At 41.8% G+C, this 17,243-nt stretch overlaps 2 protein-coding genes across 2 annotated transcripts; one reads left to right on the top strand and one right to left on the bottom strand.

The window, feature by feature from the left end:
- Positions 1 to 11: 11 nt before the first annotated feature.
- On the top strand, positions 12 to 9,131 carry coq6 (coenzyme Q6 monooxygenase; the record flags this gene model as incomplete). Its single annotated transcript, XM_079368994.1, has 12 exons — positions 12 to 213; positions 447 to 581; positions 2,318 to 2,376; positions 4,158 to 4,284; positions 5,499 to 5,629; positions 5,719 to 5,826; positions 6,154 to 6,216; positions 6,314 to 6,421; positions 7,042 to 7,244; positions 7,895 to 8,010; positions 8,306 to 8,472; positions 9,004 to 9,131. 12 exons carry the CDS (start codon positions 12 to 14, stop codon positions 9,031 to 9,033), a joined length of 1,449 nt encoding a protein of 482 aa, XP_079225120.1. The 3' UTR covers positions 9,034 to 9,131.
- A 380-nt stretch (positions 9,132 to 9,511) lies between these two features.
- On the bottom strand, positions 9,512 to 16,641 carry entpd5a (ectonucleoside triphosphate diphosphohydrolase 5a). Its single transcript, XM_079370670.1, has 13 exons — positions 15,830 to 16,641; positions 15,437 to 15,516; positions 15,070 to 15,213; positions 14,590 to 14,665; positions 14,076 to 14,111; positions 13,608 to 13,696; positions 13,265 to 13,344; positions 13,081 to 13,142; positions 12,891 to 12,992; positions 12,038 to 12,181; positions 11,865 to 11,921; positions 11,090 to 11,205; positions 9,512 to 10,937 (listed from the first exon to the last, which is right to left on the bottom strand). Exons 1-13 carry the CDS (start codon positions 16,272 to 16,274, stop codon positions 10,854 to 10,856), a joined length of 1,515 nt encoding a protein of 504 aa, XP_079226796.1. The 5' UTR covers positions 16,275 to 16,641; the 3' UTR covers positions 9,512 to 10,853.
- Between the last annotated feature and the right edge of the window lie 602 nt (positions 16,642 to 17,243).

The following is a 17,243-nucleotide window of genomic DNA, read 5'->3' as shown; positions in this document are numbered from 1 at the left end:
AAGATTAAGTTATGCACAAGTTAACAAAGGCAACGCTGGCCTTAAACGGTCTTGGTCGGTGTCATATTTTAGAAAAGCATACATCTGCTATAAAAATCATCAGACGAGGATTAGTCAGTGCTGATCATGGGGGTGACTCAGACAAGAGTGATGTTTATGATGTTATTATATCCGGAGGAGGAATGGTTGGATCTGCAATGGCATGTTCTCTAGGTGAGTGAGGCTTTCCTAAGACTGTCAACATGTGGGTTTGACTTCAGCTAAATCTATCTAAAATAAAAACACTGTAATCAGGAGCTTTCTTCATGTTTGTCATAGCAGATTGTCCTAAAACACAAGCACACCACAAGATTAAGACTCTGCCTACATAAGTGTGCTGTTTGCTTTTCTTTTTTTCTCTTGTTTTTATTTTATTTTTTTTACAATTCTTACATGATTTATGATAGGTATGGATCCTAACTTGGAGGGTAAGAAGATCCTCCTGCTTGAGGCAGGTAACAAGAAAGTGATGGACAAGGTCCCTGACACCTACAGCACCAGAGTCAGCTCCATCAGCCCAGGCTCTGCAACTCTTCTCAGTGGTACAGTTTATCTACTTATACAACACAACTCAAAAAACATGTTTTTTTCCATATACTGTATCTGTGATGAAATGCATTGTGAAACCAAGAGGACAAAGTTATTTCTGTGGTGATTAGTTCCCTTCCTGGGAGAGGCTTGAGGTGTGAGACTATTTAGAAAACGCCCACACAGTAAGCCATGGATCAGACACTGTCCAGACTCTTTGGCTTTGGAGGGATCATATCTGACCTGGATTGGTCTTCAGCTGATACGTCAACCTGGACAACTCTCAACCTAAATGATCAGGGAAAGGGAAAATCTTGGACACTTTTATTTCTCATCAAAAATACATTTTCATTATCAAATGCTTACATTGTTTTTTTCTAACTGATCCAAGAATGCAGTACACTTGAATACTGCGGCAGTAGCTCAGTCTGTAGAGACTCGGGTTGGGAACCAGAGGGTCTCGATGTGACACAAAACATGGAAGTTGGTCTGGTAGCTGGAGAGGTGACAGACCACTTCTCGGGGACTGCCAAGATGCCCTTGAGCAAGGCACCGAACTCCCACCAGCTCAGGGGCGCATCCTGTGTGCAGCCCCAGCACTCTGACTCCTCTCCATTAATGCATGTCCACAGGTCCTGCTTGTGTGTAATTCAGGCCTGTGTGTGTTATAGAAGCAAACATAACAGAGTGCAAACTAGAATTTCCTCCTTGTGGCTAAATAAAGAACATGTAAAAAAAGAAATTTAAAAAATACATCAAACAGTGACTCACAGTAGTTGTTGGTGTGTAGAAAACAGTCGTAGTGTTAAACAAAGTGTCTGTTTTACACTGAAATGTATCCACGTTTACCCTAAATCAGGTTTAAATTTACATCAAGTTTACATTAGGGTCAGACGCTGGTCATTTATTATCTTCAACTGATCAATATCTTTATTTGATTTTGACAGTGATGTTTCATTATTCCTATTCTACAGAATGGATCAATAGATCCGTTTTTTTTTTCATCAGATTAGGAAATGTCAATGATTCTTAATAAAACGCTGTTTATCAGCAAGTAAAGTAGTAGTAAAGTTTTAAGATGCCCAAACATCCTGTTGTTTCCCCTTCTTCAGACGGAAACATGTACAGGAATAATAAACATGTTATTTGAAACTAAAAAACAATTATTCAAAGAAGCAAATAAATAAAGTCAGTCAATCAAGGCTAGTAAAATGCTATAAGTCAAATTTGAACACTAAATCTTACTTTTTGTTTAAAAATAATAATATAAGATTTTGTAAAAAAACTTAATTAAAAATTAAAGCAGCCCTACGTAAAATCTCAGTATCTCCTGCTCTCCTCTTCAGCTGGCAGCTGACATACGGAGCAGCTGTTAGCCAGTCTGCTGTTCACGTTGACTCGGCTTGGTTTTAGGTTAGGATTTCTTCAGTCATATGAGGCAGGCCGTACACTAGTCAGAACAACATTATCAAACAGGGTTACTTGGACAGACTATGATCTGTGATTGTAAAATAATGTGATTTTTTTTTTTTTTCGCCCAGTGCTGCTTCAATCTGCCCAGTTCATTTTAAACATGACTCTGATCACACTGATTCATTAGTTTGATTTCCTTCCAGCATGCGTGCAATAAAGACACATTTTGACTTCACAATGTGATTTCATTTTTTTTTTAAAAATGTGCCTAAATGTTTTGCCTTTTACTGCCTTATATGTTTCTTAACTGTTTGTAAATGTGTTTGTGCACACTCAGGTTTAGGAGCATGGGATAACATCACAAAGATGAGGTGCAAGCCGTATAAAAAGATGCAGGTATGTTGACTTCCTGCTCACTACAACATTAAGTTTCTTATTTTAGGAAGTAGGGAAACACATGCTTTAAGTAATTACAAAGTTCAGAGAAAGTTCCATGAAAGTATACAGTAGAGCCATACTGCAGCACTTTGCAGTATGGCTGTTACTTATACATCTTTTCTTCATATGTCCTCCAGACGTTCTAATTCACAGCTTTACTGTATGTATTTCTGTCATCCATCAATCATGGCACCATACAATTTGCGGAGAGCGAAATCTGTGACTCTCAGCGTCTTCTCAGTCTTTCGGCTTAATGAACAAGCCAGACAATACGCTGTCATATAATCATGTGCATGTAATTGTTCCCATTAAAATGGCAAACGGTGGTTTCACGTAGCATGCATTTTGTTCATTCCTCTGTGGAATTCAAGCGCTTTAAGTAGCTTTGAAGGATCTGTCACACGACGAATGGCCAAAGAAGAAAAGTTACGTTTAAAGGAAGTCCATCTCCTGACATTTTCAAAGCACTAAACATCACTCTTTATTAAAGCCGTGTTTTAATAGAGAATCAATTATTTAGATGTTTTTAAATTGCTACTCTTTCCTCCTAGTCTTATAATTATGAAAATTCATGTGAACAACGGTAAAAGGATGAAAGATCAGAGGGGTGGTTGTTTGCTACAGAGTGAACCGGCTTTACGGTTGTGGCTGCAGGCTCAGGCCCTCTTGTAAGATGTGGTCAGCGTGTACCAAACCCTGACCGCAGGGTTTCTCTCTGGACCTAAGATGTCATCATGCAGTGCCTTCTAGTGATTATAGTAGTGTACCTCTCCCATTATACCTTCTCTCTGCCACCACTGTTTTGTCTTGTTTGTCCATTGAATTGTAGTCATCCACCCCAGCCATAGCACTGGAAAGTTTGTTCTGCAGGTCAGCTCGAAATAACATTCTTTCCGTGCTTTGAAATGCCCTTCCACCTTAAACGTCTCGTTAGCATCGAGAGGTTAAGATTTGATACAAAAGGTGAACACTTTTTTCTCTATCAACAATTATTTTTATTTTTTTTACCCACAATCCTTTTCTATGTTTAACATTGCAAGGATGTGTATTCTTTTGAATCTTGCACAGAAAGCATCCAAAAGCCTGCATCGTTTCACCTCGCGTTAAACAAACCCAAAACAATTTTGGGCTGGTCTCAGTAAATCTTTCTTCCCAACCACTTATCACAAGCTGCAAACCCACTGCCATTAGTGGTTTTCTGTAGAGTATATCCCCCTACTTTATGGCAAGTTGAAGTAGTACATCAGCATATTGCTGCACAATGATGGGTTGTGTCACCATAGTTACAAGTCAGGAGAGGATTAATCTTGTAGAAACACTTTTTTTTTTTTTTTACCCCCTCATGTTGAACTCAAACAGGCGTCCAGGGTTGAAATTAAGAAACCTACAACTACATCTCAATCTGCTGCTTTTGGTTGCGGGTAAATATTGATTCAATCTGTGTGTACACAAACATGTCATTTGTTATTTGCCTTTCCAAGAAAAAGTTTTCTTTTTTTAAATCCACATCACAGCATGTCATGGCCATTAAGTTAAGTCAAACGTCCAGCATAGGGGTGCTGGTGACCCTGGTGGTGCTGGGTTTGATGTATACATGCTGTGCCAACCTCCAACAGCAGCTCAACTTTGATGTGTTCAGCTGAGCGGAGCAGCACTTCTCTGCCCAGCTATATATAGGGAAAGGGGATGCATTTAAGGATAGACTTGTAGACCGCTGGCATAATTGGTCTCTCATTTAGGTTTGGGATGCCTGCTCCGATGCCCTGATCACTTTCGATAAGGAGAATCTGCAGGAGGAGATGGCGTACATCGTGGAGAACGACGTCGTTGTGGCTGCGCTCACAAAGCAACTGGACAGCCTGTCCGGTAAGCAAAGCATCTTATGTTTAAAACATGAATCCCCACACAGTAGCAGCCCTCAGTGAGACCTTCTCAGTCCTGTTCCTTCTTCCTAATAGATGCTGAGTCTGGCACGTAATGCCACCACATTTACTCCATCCTGTCCCCAGATTTGTGTTTGTTTGTCCCCCCCCCCCTCCTGGTGTTTGTTAACTACAACTAAAGCTCTTGGAGCGTTTATGTTTTTTTTTTTTCCTGTCTTTTCAATCAAAACCTCACATTGTGGGAGCTTGCAAAGTCCGGCACCCTCTGTTGACACGTGGTCCAGTGACCTATTTAAAGCTGTCATGTGCTCCCGAGCTTCTCCTGCTCTGAAGACACGAAAGCGCTGACAGTCTATAGCGCTGCTCTGCTGTTGACATTAGACCAACTTTTGTGAGGTTCGCAAATAAAACTTTGCTCAGCTATGTGCTTGACAGTTAAAGTGGCATATTTATAAACAGTTTTCAACATTTTGCGCCAAACAACGGATGTGTGGTTGCAGCACGTTTTTGCCTCATGTGCCTGCCATTTGTCCTCCTCTCTCTCTCTTTTTATTTCCTCTTTACCCATGGTGCCTTGTGTTCAAAACAGTACGAGAAAAGTGCTCCAAGCCAGCTGTTTTCAATGTTACTATGCTCTCCAATCACTGAAAACCATTTTTTTTAATGTTGTGTTCAGGAAGCAGTAGCAGTTCTGTGGATGGTCCTGCTCCAAGTCAGCCTGAGCCAGCACAGCTCAAGATTCTTTCATGTTTGGGAAGGACCAGCAGCTGATATTTTAGGCAGAGGGGCTGTTAAAGTGCAAAATCCAGGCAGCTGGCAGAATGTGCAAAGCGTGGCGTGGTGTTCTTGTAGATAAACACTATTAGTCAGTGCAATGTGACAGGCCAAGACCATTTAGAACACTGTCAAATGTGAACTTCAGCAGTTGCATGTGCCAGGGAGGAAAACCAGTGGTGTTTTATGAGGTGGTTTATAGATCTTCCACTGCTTTGGCTGCAAGAAAACCATCCTCGCGTTTCAACTGAAAAAGTTGCAAAGCACTGACTTCGTGTGATGATGCACACAAAGGACCACGACTGATCCCTTTGTTGTGAGAGAGTCACACCATTTTTATTTTAAGGACTACTGCTGCTTATTGTTCTGTTTAGCAGACTCCAAGTCTGAAGTCACCATTTTTATGTCTTTGTTGTCCGTCAGATAACGTGCAAGTGAAGTACAGGTCCAAGGTGGTGAAGTACAGATGGCCCATGTCTCACCAGTCAGCAGAGTCTGTCCCGTGGGTGCAGGTCACACTGGCCAGCGGAGACACCGTACAAACCAAGCTGCTGGTCAGTTTGATTCCACCCTTCAATTTGTAGTTCTTTCATGTGTCTTTGCTTTTTTGTTTAATTTTTGTTTTATATTCATCTGTTTTCAGATCGGTGCAGACGGACCAAACTCGATGGTAAGGCGCGAGTTGGGGATACCAACAGTCAAGTGGAATTATGACCAGTCAGCTGTGGTTGCTGTGCTGCACCTATCAGAGGTGAGTATCCCCTCCATCATATCCATACAGAGTACAGATACAGATTTGTTGCTGTTAACTGTTCCCTCTATATTGTGTTTATTTTTCAGCAAACAGCCTTGTGTGTTACTGTTAACACAGCCTTGTGTGTAACTGTTAAAAAACTTACTCAGTCTTTTAAATATGACTGTAATTTTGTTGTCACATCTGTCAGCCAGCAGAGAACGATACACCCACTATGAAGTACACTTTATTGTATTATGTTTTGGTGTGCAGTATATATAATTAGCACCTATGCAATACAATACAATACCACAATATTTCAGTGTTTGATTTATGTGTTGCCAGCCCACGGAGAACAATGTTGCATGGCAGAGGTTCCTCCCAACCGGGCCCATCGCAATGTTACCGGTAATATATCTTTATTTTTTCCGGTAATTCTTTTCTTGCTAAATATCCGTCTGTCACTGAAGTATTTGGTATTAGTGTCCTTGCTCTGTGCCTGCAGCTGTCAGACACTGAGAGCTCTCTCGTATGGTCGACTAGCCATCGGCTCGCAGAGGAGCTGCTGGAGCTTGACGAGGAGAGCTTTGTTGATGCAGTCAACTCTGCCTTTGTGAGTCTCCCTCTATCCATCAAAATGCTGATGTTGTGTTTAAATTGTGATTCCACATGAGTCAGAGAGATGTTGATAACTTTCTGGGCACTGTGAGGTATGTGGCAGTGGTGCTCCATAGACCCCATAGACCAATTCAGCTGTTTTCACTGACTCATACTAACCATTATGTCATTGTTGCGCCAAACTTTAAACAATTCTAATATTTCACTGTCCGTTTCTTTGTGTTTGGAGAAACTCCTTTTTCCCAAGCTGGCTATTTTTAAAGGGCCTGTTGATGGACGGGGTCACCACGGTTGAGTCACGTTTGGTTTCAGGCCTGGTTTGCTAATTAAACCTGTGGTCTCCCAGTGTGGACCATTACTGCATGGAATGTTTTTCAAACAGAGCTAATTCAACAGCATAGCCTGGCCAGCATCTTCTTTTAATTAGCCCAGCTCACACAGCTCTGCCAAACCAGTTAGTTTGGGAGGGGAAAAAGCACTTTCTCTGGCATAGAGTTCAGCTTTGCTCCAATGTCAGCTAATTTCTTTGACCACTCAAAAGGCTAATGTCTGTTTTCTCTCTCTTTTCTGACCATTTTCCTTCTCTGTGATGTGTCTGTGTCTTTTCACCTACAGTGGAGTAATGAGAACCAGTCAGAGCTGATCGAGACAGCCGGCTCGCTGTTCCGCAATGCCCTGTCTGCCATAATGCCATCTGCCGGTTCACCTCGGCAGCTTCCCCCGAGTGTGGCGGGGATCGGCCCAAAGTCGCGGGTCATGTTTCCTCTGGGCATGGGCCACGCATCTGAGTACATCCGGCACAGGGTCGCTCTCATCGGGTAAGATAGTTCATTTATACCTTTAATTAACCTTTAAAAAAAGAAAATTCCCATTTAGGTACAAAATCTTTTGTGAAAGAGACTCCAAGACAGCAGCATAAACAGCTTCACATTAAAGAACGAAAACAGACCATAACAAGTCAGTCATCAAACAATGACAAGGGGGGAGAATTTACCAACATATAATCCTTAATCTTGTTCTTGTAAATGTCTTTGCTTATATAAAATTCTCAAAAAGCTGAGTCAGACCAAGCGGAGGAAGAAAATTCAAGGCATGATATTCAAAATGTGTCCACATGACAGGAGGTTGCAAAAACTGAAAGTTGGAAGAGTCATTCAAGAACATAGATAAAAAATGTATACAAACCAAATTTCTCATACAAGATAAAATGATATATGGAAAAAGGTGAGCAAGAGACACATTAATATGCCACTGAATTCAACATTATCATTATGATGTCATTACAAAAGTATAGAACTCTGTAGTAAGATTTAAAGTAAAGAATCCCCCCACAAAACAGCTTTTTGAAGCATTACTTTGAGCCGCTGATGTTTTACCTCACATGTAAGGGGACTTCCCACAGTGATCCTGAGCTGAGCATAAAATAGCACACTGTGAGTCAACAGAGGAGAAATGTTTGTCTTTGCAGGGATGCAGCCCATCGTGTCCATCCTCTTGCCGGTCAGGGAGCCAACCTGGGCTTTGGGGATGTGGCTTGTCTCACGCAGCTCCTGAGCCAGGCGGCCTTTAACGGGAAGGACCTGGGTCAGTGAGAACTCTAAACAGACAAACGCTGCGACCAAGGCGCAGTGGTTTACTCTAAGCTCTTTTCCATAGCTCCAGCTCGAGCGCATGTTATTCATCTGAATTATAAAAAGCTGCAGCTTTTCCGGTAACATTCATTTGATGTTGTTTTTGCTGTTCGCTTGGCCAGGCACTATATGCAACTTGCTTTGTCATTCAAAAAATGAAATCCTCTTTTTTTCCCCTCTGTTAGATCTACTGTTGACCTAATTTAGAAAACATAAGACACACTTAAACTAACACTTTGTCTGTGTAGGAGCAATGCAGCACCTGTTAGAGTATGAAACTGAACGCCAGCGACACAATCTGCCCATGATGGCCGCCATCGACCTCATGAAACGACTTTACTCCACCAACGCTGCTCCCGTCGTCCTCCTACGCACCTTCGGTCTGCAGGCCACTAACATGCTCCCAATGATGAAGGTAAGCCTGAGCGTTTCCTTCTGTGAATCCCAGTGAACCTGCCCATCGCTCAGATAACATCAACCACCTGTCAAACCTAAGTCCCGCCTCCAGGCCGACCCCACCCTTCACCCTCTTTTCTGATTACACGGAGCTTTACTTAAGCGGTCTCTATAATTTCCAGGGTTCGGAACCTACTACTATGGCATCTAAGTTTAGCCCCAAATTTAGTGTTACCAAAAGTGTGTGGGTGGGGTGCAGAGCTGGCCCTGGGGCAGCGGACAGCGGTGTTGGCTTGTGTTTTCACACCCCTTTTATTACGACCACTCATGTGAAATGGCTTTATACCCTACTAAGTGATTCAGACCGACACAACTGTAACAGGTTTTAAAGGCTTTTCACTATGGAGGCACCAAGTAAGACGTGGCATTTTTTCCATATTAAATGTTGTGAGCTTGCTGGTTTATAGGTTCTTTAAAGCGGCTTTTAGTTAGCATGAGTCAAAGGCGACCGAGTTTCTGATGTTGTTGATGTCTCTTTTTACCTTCACAGGAGCAGATCATGGCGTTTGCAAGCAAGTGATGCAACAGCCATGCTGTGGTTGTTGTCGGATCTTCAGAGGCTGTAAACTTTAAAGGCTGTAAAAATGTTGAATGTAAAAATAAAATATTTAAGATATATTTTAACTTTTATGTGACTTTTTTTCTTCTAATTTATTCTTTGGGGCCATTCAAACAAGCAAGTGCACCACCATGCATACAGCAGCACTCTAAAATAATGTGTGTGTGTGTGGGGGGGGGGGGGGGGGGGGGGGTTGTGTTTGTTCTTTTTATGAAAATATGCAGAACTAAATTAAACACAACCTCAGCAAATAATTCAATTTGCAGTTTTATAAAAACCTTTCAAGCTATTCAAAAAGGTTGTACTTAGGTTGTCTACATAGTAGTGCAAATTATTGTATTCTATTTAATTCCTCATGGCTCTTTTTACTTTTAAAGAGTGAAGATACAAAGCATATTTTTCATATTTTATTCAAACATACCTGTATAGTATACACACATTTCACTGGATTTAGTAAAAACAACCATTTACATATTGTCAGTCATCAGATTATTCACCTTGATGTACATAGAGGCATTTCTTAGCAGTGGTGCAGCATAAAGCTCTTTTGCAATGTAAAAAGCAGTTCTTATCTAAAATACTTCTCCAATAAGACATTAAGTATTTACAGCAGTAGTTATTGAACATGTTGGCTACGGGGAAAACAGCAAAGGCAAGGCTTACAGAAGAGAAAGCTCAGGAGTTATAAGGAAGATCATTCAAATATTCTACATTAGAAAAACGTTGAGTTATATAAATATTTGTACATTTCACAAGAAAAATAACAGAATTCAATAATGCTAATGTTTTAAACAACCAGCAGAGAATAAAGGAGTTGTTAGTTTTTACATAATTTTTGTTTTCATTTTCGCTGCATTTAATGGCTGTCAATTATCTTGTTGGATGCACTATCTAGCCGTGATGAGAGGTTTTCCTCTGCTCGTCTAAAATACAGCTCAGACCTGAGGACCCTGCAATTAAGCTGTGCTTGATAAGGTCTTTTCCACTGTAGACACAACAAGAAATAATGGCTGAAATGTAAAATACAGGCATTACCATCATGCATGTACAACTCAGACTGTGAAAGGCTTCTCTCCACAGTTCTCACTTTCAAACGCTACCTTATGATGACTATGTACAACTCTTCAGTTGACATCAAAGTAGCTGATCACGTCTTAGCTACAATATCTGCGGTTAAAGTGTTATGTGCGAAGTTTGAGGGTAGGGTGTATGATTATCATACTCCCCTATTTCCAAAGAAGTCTTGGGTGAGGAGAGTACAGTTCCTACGACATTAGGGTCTTCTGAAATAATTTACTGAGTAAAAAAGGAGATTTATATGTAAGCATTTACAGACATAACTACAGTTGCACTTCCAGCAATCAGTTTGTAAATAAATCAACTGCACTGATGTGCACGCCAGGACCACAGTAAGCACCAAAATACCATGACTGGTTGTGTTGCTTCTGAACTACGTTCTTCACACTTACAGTGAGAAAGATCTCCCACCTGATCACAACCCCATAAGAAATAAAAAATGTAAACCTTTGAACAAAAAAATAAAGTTAGCCCACCAGTTATGAGCTCAACATACAGTAGAAATAGATGGCCTTATAAAAATATAGTGATTTCTTATTTTCATCAGTTCTTAGGTGCTGAGGTTGAGTAAAAGAAATGAGGGGGGGAGCAAGTGAGGTGTGTCTGTGAAGGGGACGGGCCAATCGACGATGTACAGAGGATGGAAAGCCCCACAGTGACAGAGTGTTCCTCTCAGTGCCGGCTGCAGAGACAGTGAGCTGTCCTTAGTGGATGTTGAGGTTTCTGAAGTAGTCAAAGGTTGCTCCCAGGGCCCAGCTCGTCTCCACATTGTTTACTTTTTTGGCCAGCTGTTGAACAGAGCAACAGAAAGATCTCTTTTAAAAAAAACACTCACAGTCAAAAAGTATTTGTTTGACAATCGTTCAGCCTGGTGAAATGCTTGACAGACAAAGCATTAATGTTGATTTGAAAATGTTGTATCTCTGCTATGATTGCTCACCTGCAGCACAGTGCTGTCCTTAAAGCCAAAGCCCTCTTTTAGCAGACAGGTGATATATGTCATATCCATGCAGAGGAAAGGGCTGATCGCACGATATTTTGTCATTTTGTTGCACACTGGAAACACACACACAAAACCACAGGATTTAGGCATTAACACAGGTTCTACATCACTGATAAACTATTTAATTGAGACGTCTAAATTCATCACAATAGTCAGTCAGTAGTTTTTCTAACCCCTATGCTACGTGATTAAAAGATGACCTTTCTGTTTTGTTCGGCTGTGTAAACAGGGAGGTGTGAGGAGATCGGCTGAGGGTCAGCTCAAGGCTGCGGGTATGGGTGGGTGTCCAAGCCCACAGTTTGTGTGTATCAGTATGTGCTAGCCCCCAGGTGTTGTGTGGCTGTCAGGTGCCCTCCTGCCTGGGCGAGACAGACGTCTTGAGCTTAGCTGTCAGCCCGACCTGAGCCAGAACTGTTCCTCGAGACCATGTGACAGTGTTCTCACAACACAAACAGCCTTACATAACACACTAACCTCATACTAGCTATTAATCTGGTTATACATGGCCTTGACAAGCCATAGGCATGGAGTGCACCAGTTATATCATAGCCTTTATGCAAAATGGCTAACTGATTCTGTTTTTTGACAGTGTGGAATCTGTTTGATCGTGTTTAAATGGTTAGAAGAGTAATACATATATGTTTTGAAAGATTGAGGGGTTTTTTTACAAACAAGTTTTCCAACTGTGTAGACGGTGGCATGTAACTCTTACCTTCTTTTGCTCTCTTCTTAAAATCCCTGACTTCCACTGCACCACCTCGGCTGCTATCTGTGTAGAGAAAAACATGCAATTTGAATAGCTTTTTTTGTGTGCAAAAGATGATAATTAGCCTTAAAGATAATGTCTCTGGAAGGAAGGTGACTGTTTGGTCTGTGCCCACTCACCGATGAGGCCAGAGTCCACAGCTCGGTCATAGTAGTAGGAGAAGGCATAGAAGACGCTGCTGCCTTTGACTTCATACGGCTGGTGCACTTTTCCTTTGATTACCTTCATGACCTCATAGTAGCACAGCTTGTAGCCTGCATAACCTGAGGAGAGAGAGGGAGCAAGTGTAATTGTGGTTAGTCAAAGACTTACTCAACACGTATTTCAATGATGGAGTATACAGTGAGTTAAAGGTGCTGGAAACCAGCAATGGTTGGAATGCAATGAGACGAGTCTGGAGCATAAGTTTGAGGTTAGCCATATGTTTAAACAGGGGGCTCACTATATAATATACAAGGGAAGCCCCAGAAGGACAGATTTCACACAGCTCCATGAGTATGGTCAGCTCAGTTGTGCCGGCAAAACCATGTGCTGACAAGAGCAGCAGTTAGTGCAGCCCTGTTGGGCTGTCTATTTTTACCACATAATTGTGAGCGGTCCAGATCAAGCCACTCGTTACACAAAAAAAAATAACAACTGAGGGACAAGCCCAGCACTCTTGGCTACTTGACCGTGGTATGGGAGTGACTGCCTTATTTGTGAAGTTAACTGACAGTTTTCTTTTCGTTTAAATACAAGGTTGACTGCAGCATAATTGTTCAAGAGGGAGGACAGAGAGAGAGAGGATGACAAAACATGACTTTGGCGCCAAGGTTACAGAAACTTCAGTGCATAAATGTTCTCAGGCTGTGTCGTACTGTACTCTATTGTGTTCCACAGAGCATTCCTTTCTCTGTGGAGAAAGGAATGCACAGATCGCTGCATCCAAGGCACTGGGAAGGCAATCAAAACCTCAGGCTGCTTTTATCTTACCGTCAGGAATCCCGCTAACTTTGTAGGTGTCTCCTCCAAAAGTCACTTCTTCTCTGAACTTTTTGGGGAGGCAGGAACTTGTGAAAACTTTCCAATCGAGACCTGGGAAAAACAGAAACAGTTTGTTATCACCCAAAGAAAAGAAAAAAAGAAAAATACTGAAAGGTGATTAAAAGAGCTTGATACTTACCATCAGCTCCCAGTGCTCCAAGAGTTGCCAGTCGAGCTGCAAACAGCCCATTTCCAAGGTAGCTATGGGGTAGTGACACAAACATGATACATTTGCAAATTTGTTTCACTCAATAGAATATTTATTTTGGAACGAGAAAAATCATTTTATAAAGGCCAGAGCATTTTCTTCATGTTTTATTTACCTGTGTGTGTAGAGCTGATATGTATTTTCGAAGAGGTTGAAGTTGGCGATGTAACTGGGGGGAGCAGACTGGATCGTTTTCTGTTGAATAAAAACACTTTTAGTGGTTGTTTTTCGGGTTACAATGCCTCTTATGTAGAGGACAGAGGATAGAGTATGAAACTATGATAAAAGATTGGAGGAGCTTGTGTGGCAAAGTGCCAAGGGTAGGAGTCAAACCCAAGCCTGCATGTTTTGAGGAATATAGACTCTGTACATGAGGTGCATGAGATAACAGCTAGGCTATCCGACACCTTTAGACCGTTCAAAATAAGACTAATTAACCCCATAAAATATTGATTCACCTTTGACTTTGGAAGGAACGTGATCTGTGTTGACCCTCCACCCAGATCAAGGATGCCCACCGTCCTCTTTGTGTTGGAGTACAAGTGACCTGTGAGAAATAAACCCAAAGTTTAATAAATGATTGAGTGTGAAGGAAACTTCTGTAGGTGTATTGATGAGATTGGTTTAAAACTGTTCAACCACTTGTGACAGAAATGTGCATTCACACTACTCATGTATTTCCTCCACAAAAAGGGAAAATACGCTTATGGCTGTTGCTTTAAAAAGATATGATTTCATAATTGTGTGAAGAACTTGAGGAAATATTGCTTGTTTTTGTAAGCTGTTTGGGGCTTGTGATTCAAGCTCATGACCTCAGACAGGAGACAAGAGTCTCTTACTGCCGGACTTCTGTGTACACTGGAGCCTCAGATATGGAGCCTCCTGACCACTAACACCAACATAGCAAAACACAAGTCATGTCTTACCTGTTAGGAAGTTCACTGTGACCCAGGCGAGGACTCCTAAAACAGCACAGGGGGAGAAATGTCTGCATTAGTGTGGTTACAAATGAAGTTCTTTGACTCTCTTCAACCATAAAGACTAAACTTAGAACTGACGATGATTTTCTTTAAGCTAATATCAAATTAGAAAAGTTAGTCTAAGACAAACCCAGTTAATTACAGTTGTCTCAGATGTCAAGTTATGGCACTCGTAAAGTGAGGATAATGACTGGCACATACTGTATGATGGAACATAAAACAGAACGAGGGTGTCTCAATGAGTGGTGTGGAGGATCACACTAAATTATTGGGCGTGTGATGGCAACTCACACTGGCATATTTATTTGTCTCATTGAGGGAGGAACAGATTTGTTGTAAAAAGGAATTATGACACCAGTTTTGTTTGAAAAATCCTCAATAATTGAGGCACCTGCTCATTTTGTGTAAAATAATAAGAAAAAAATGTAAACTGTCTGCAAAGTACAAGAAGATGACCTACCTTCCTTTGCTCCATTCATAATGGACACACTGTTGTTTGGCACAAAGAAAGGGGACTCATCAAAAACATCTTTTACCTGTGGAATAAATAAATAATGTTTTATAAAAATAAGCTACTGGATCTGTAGTGATGATATACACTGATCTATAAAAATACTCTTCAGCTATTAAGACATAGTGTATTCAGGCTCCCGAAGACAAACTGCACCTCCTTAGTGTTAGATTGACAGATCACTCAACCACAAGCATGGCTGGAACAGAAGCCTGGATTTAATACTTTAAATGACAAATATGGTTACTCCACACAACCCCACAACAGCTGTTTTTTTGCAACATGATTGCCACCAAATGGGCAGAGCTGCTGCCTTTTTCTTTTTTTCTGTGACACTTGTAAGCACTTAGTGGTTTCTCATCCCGTGGCGGGACAGGCGGTGTTTGTGCCAAACTGTCTGAGGGCAGAGAGAGAAGAAACGTGCCGTACCTCCTTCAGAATAGCCTTGGCCCTGTCTTCAGGCAGCAGACGTAGACCTGCTGTGGCCTTCAGGACTATGGGGGTCCTCTTCCAGTCATCTTCTGGCACTGTCTTCTTAGCGATCTTCAGCAGCTGGCGGATTGTGTTGCCACCCTGCAGAAAAGAGGACAGTAATTTCAGTGGAAGATTCCTTCATAAAACTAAATTTGTTCAGCCATTAAACTTTGAAATACATTGGACAGCATCAGCATGAGACATTTGACAATCGGAATCGGAACCCAACCCCAATAAAATCCCAGTGGTTTAGTGTTTTGCAGAAAGGTAAAAAAAAAACACCTTACAATTAATAAATGATGTAAATACATAGCCTACATACCTCCTCAGGATTGTCCTTATAAGCAGAGAGTCCAGGCTTCACAGCGTGGTACATTTCATTATCCAGAACCGGCAGTTCAACTAAAAAAAAGGAAGGCAGAAACAAATGTAATTGCATATCTTTTCTTTTACTAGTGATATTTAGGTTGCAGCTCTTCACCTACATCCTGACACAGTTTACGAGGTCTGCTTCCTACACAGATGAGTCACACAGGGAAATTAAAGTCCACCTCAGCTACTTTTAGAAGCTGTATTACCCATGCTCTCTGCCTGTGCATGTTTGTCCTTACACCACACAGTGAATGACCTAACAGCAAGTAGACAGAGTGGGAGCCAGCAGCATGTGAAATGAAATACTATTGGTTTAGTGAATGAGGGGAAGTGGTTGACTTACCCGGATCTTTCTGGATGAACTTGTAGATGTGGATCCTGCTGCCTGTGCTCCCTGCGTCAAACATGATCCCGAAGAAAACCCGGCTCATGTTGACGGGGGAGGAGGCTTCTGCCACCGGCTCGTGAATCTCAGGGGTTAGGTAGGGCTCAAGTGCAGGGTGCACCACCTCGGGCACCGGGTTGAAAGCCTCCGGGATGGGGTGGATGACTTCGGGTACCGGGTGGAATACCTCGGGGATCTCGGGGTAAGTCGATACGCGCGGCTGCGTAATTTCAGGCGCCGGGTTGGAGACCTCGGGGAGGAGGTTTTCCGTGTTGGCTGAGTGCTCCCTGTAGCGATAGAAGTGGGGGACGTAGCGGTGGTGCCGGTAGTAAGTCGCCTCTGTTAAGAGGCTCCCAGCTAGGAGCCACACGGTGAAAGTAAGGATCACGCTCGGCGTGGCCATTGTTCTCAAGAAGAGACAACTGGAGTGTAAAAAAAAAAAGAGAAAAAGTTGAGATGAAGAAGCCTCGGTGGATGCTGGAGTAAAAGATTGACAGGGAGAGAGCAGAGGAGATGATGAGAGGCAGAGTGGATGCAATGCACACTCAGGACTGTCCGGTCATCTGTTTACAGTATATAAAGACATAAGGGCTTGGCATGAGGCCACACCGGGAGCAGACATCCACCAATCCAGTGACAGTCCATCCCAGCTCCATCAGGAGTTCCCCCCACCTCCTGAGAGCTGAGCTGGAGGCTGACTACCTGCCTACCAACAGCATTTCTTTCTTCCCTTCCTTTTTCAGGGAAAAGGTTTATTTTGGGTTATGTTTTTCCCCTCCTCATTTTTATTTGTTATTCTGGAGCCAAAAAATCCCCAAAGAAAAGGAGAAAGGGGTTTTTAAAAAAGTCAAATGAATGGTTCACACTCAAAATAACACTCAAGAAAAGGTCTTAAAATACTTTTATAGGTGAATTTAAGACTGGTGCAAAATCCTTCATCCTGCAGCTCGTTTCACAACAAGTCAAAAGCAAGTTTGAAAAGGCTGCCATACCTTAAGCGTTTTATAGCTCATCTTAAATATTAAGAATTTCCAATGTTTACACTGGAATTAACCTACAACGTGGGTTTATTGTGTCTTGCTTCATTTAAAATACCTCAGGTTTATAAGGGAGACATCATTTAACACAGAGACTCAAACTTGACTTGTTATGACTGAAAATCTGAGTCATTGTGTACTGTATGTGGTTGTTTTATTTCAACATCTCCTAAATCATCTTCAGTATCGGGAATTAATCATACATACAAAAAATTATTTTAATCTCATATTACTACAATAATCTCTAGATTAAATCCTCTGCAGATATCAGCAACCTTCTAAATTGCAAATGTGACCAGCATCCAGCTGGCGTAAAAGTTAAAAGAATGTGTTAC

This window comes from Symphodus melops (assembly GCF_947650265.1).
Source record: "Symphodus melops genome assembly, chromosome: 19".
Classification (NCBI taxonomy): Eukaryota; Metazoa; Chordata; class Actinopteri; order Labriformes; family Labridae; genus Symphodus; species Symphodus melops.
Note: the sequence above shows the minus strand (reverse complement) of the source record. Positions and strands in the feature narration are given on the sequence as shown.

Coding starts and splice junctions, on each gene's coding strand:
- entpd5a (XM_079370670.1), bottom strand. CDS start 16,274: ATGGCCACGCCGAGCGTGATCCTTACTTTCACCGTGTGGCTCCTAGCT. Junction 13,345..13,607: donor CGTTCCTTCCAAAGTCAAAG/GTGAATCAATAT, acceptor TTTATTCAACAG/AAAACGATCCAGTCTGCTCC. Junction 10,938..11,089: donor AGGACAGCACTGTGCTGCAG/GTGAGCAATCAT, acceptor TCTGTTCAACAG/CTGGCCAAAAAAGTAAACAA.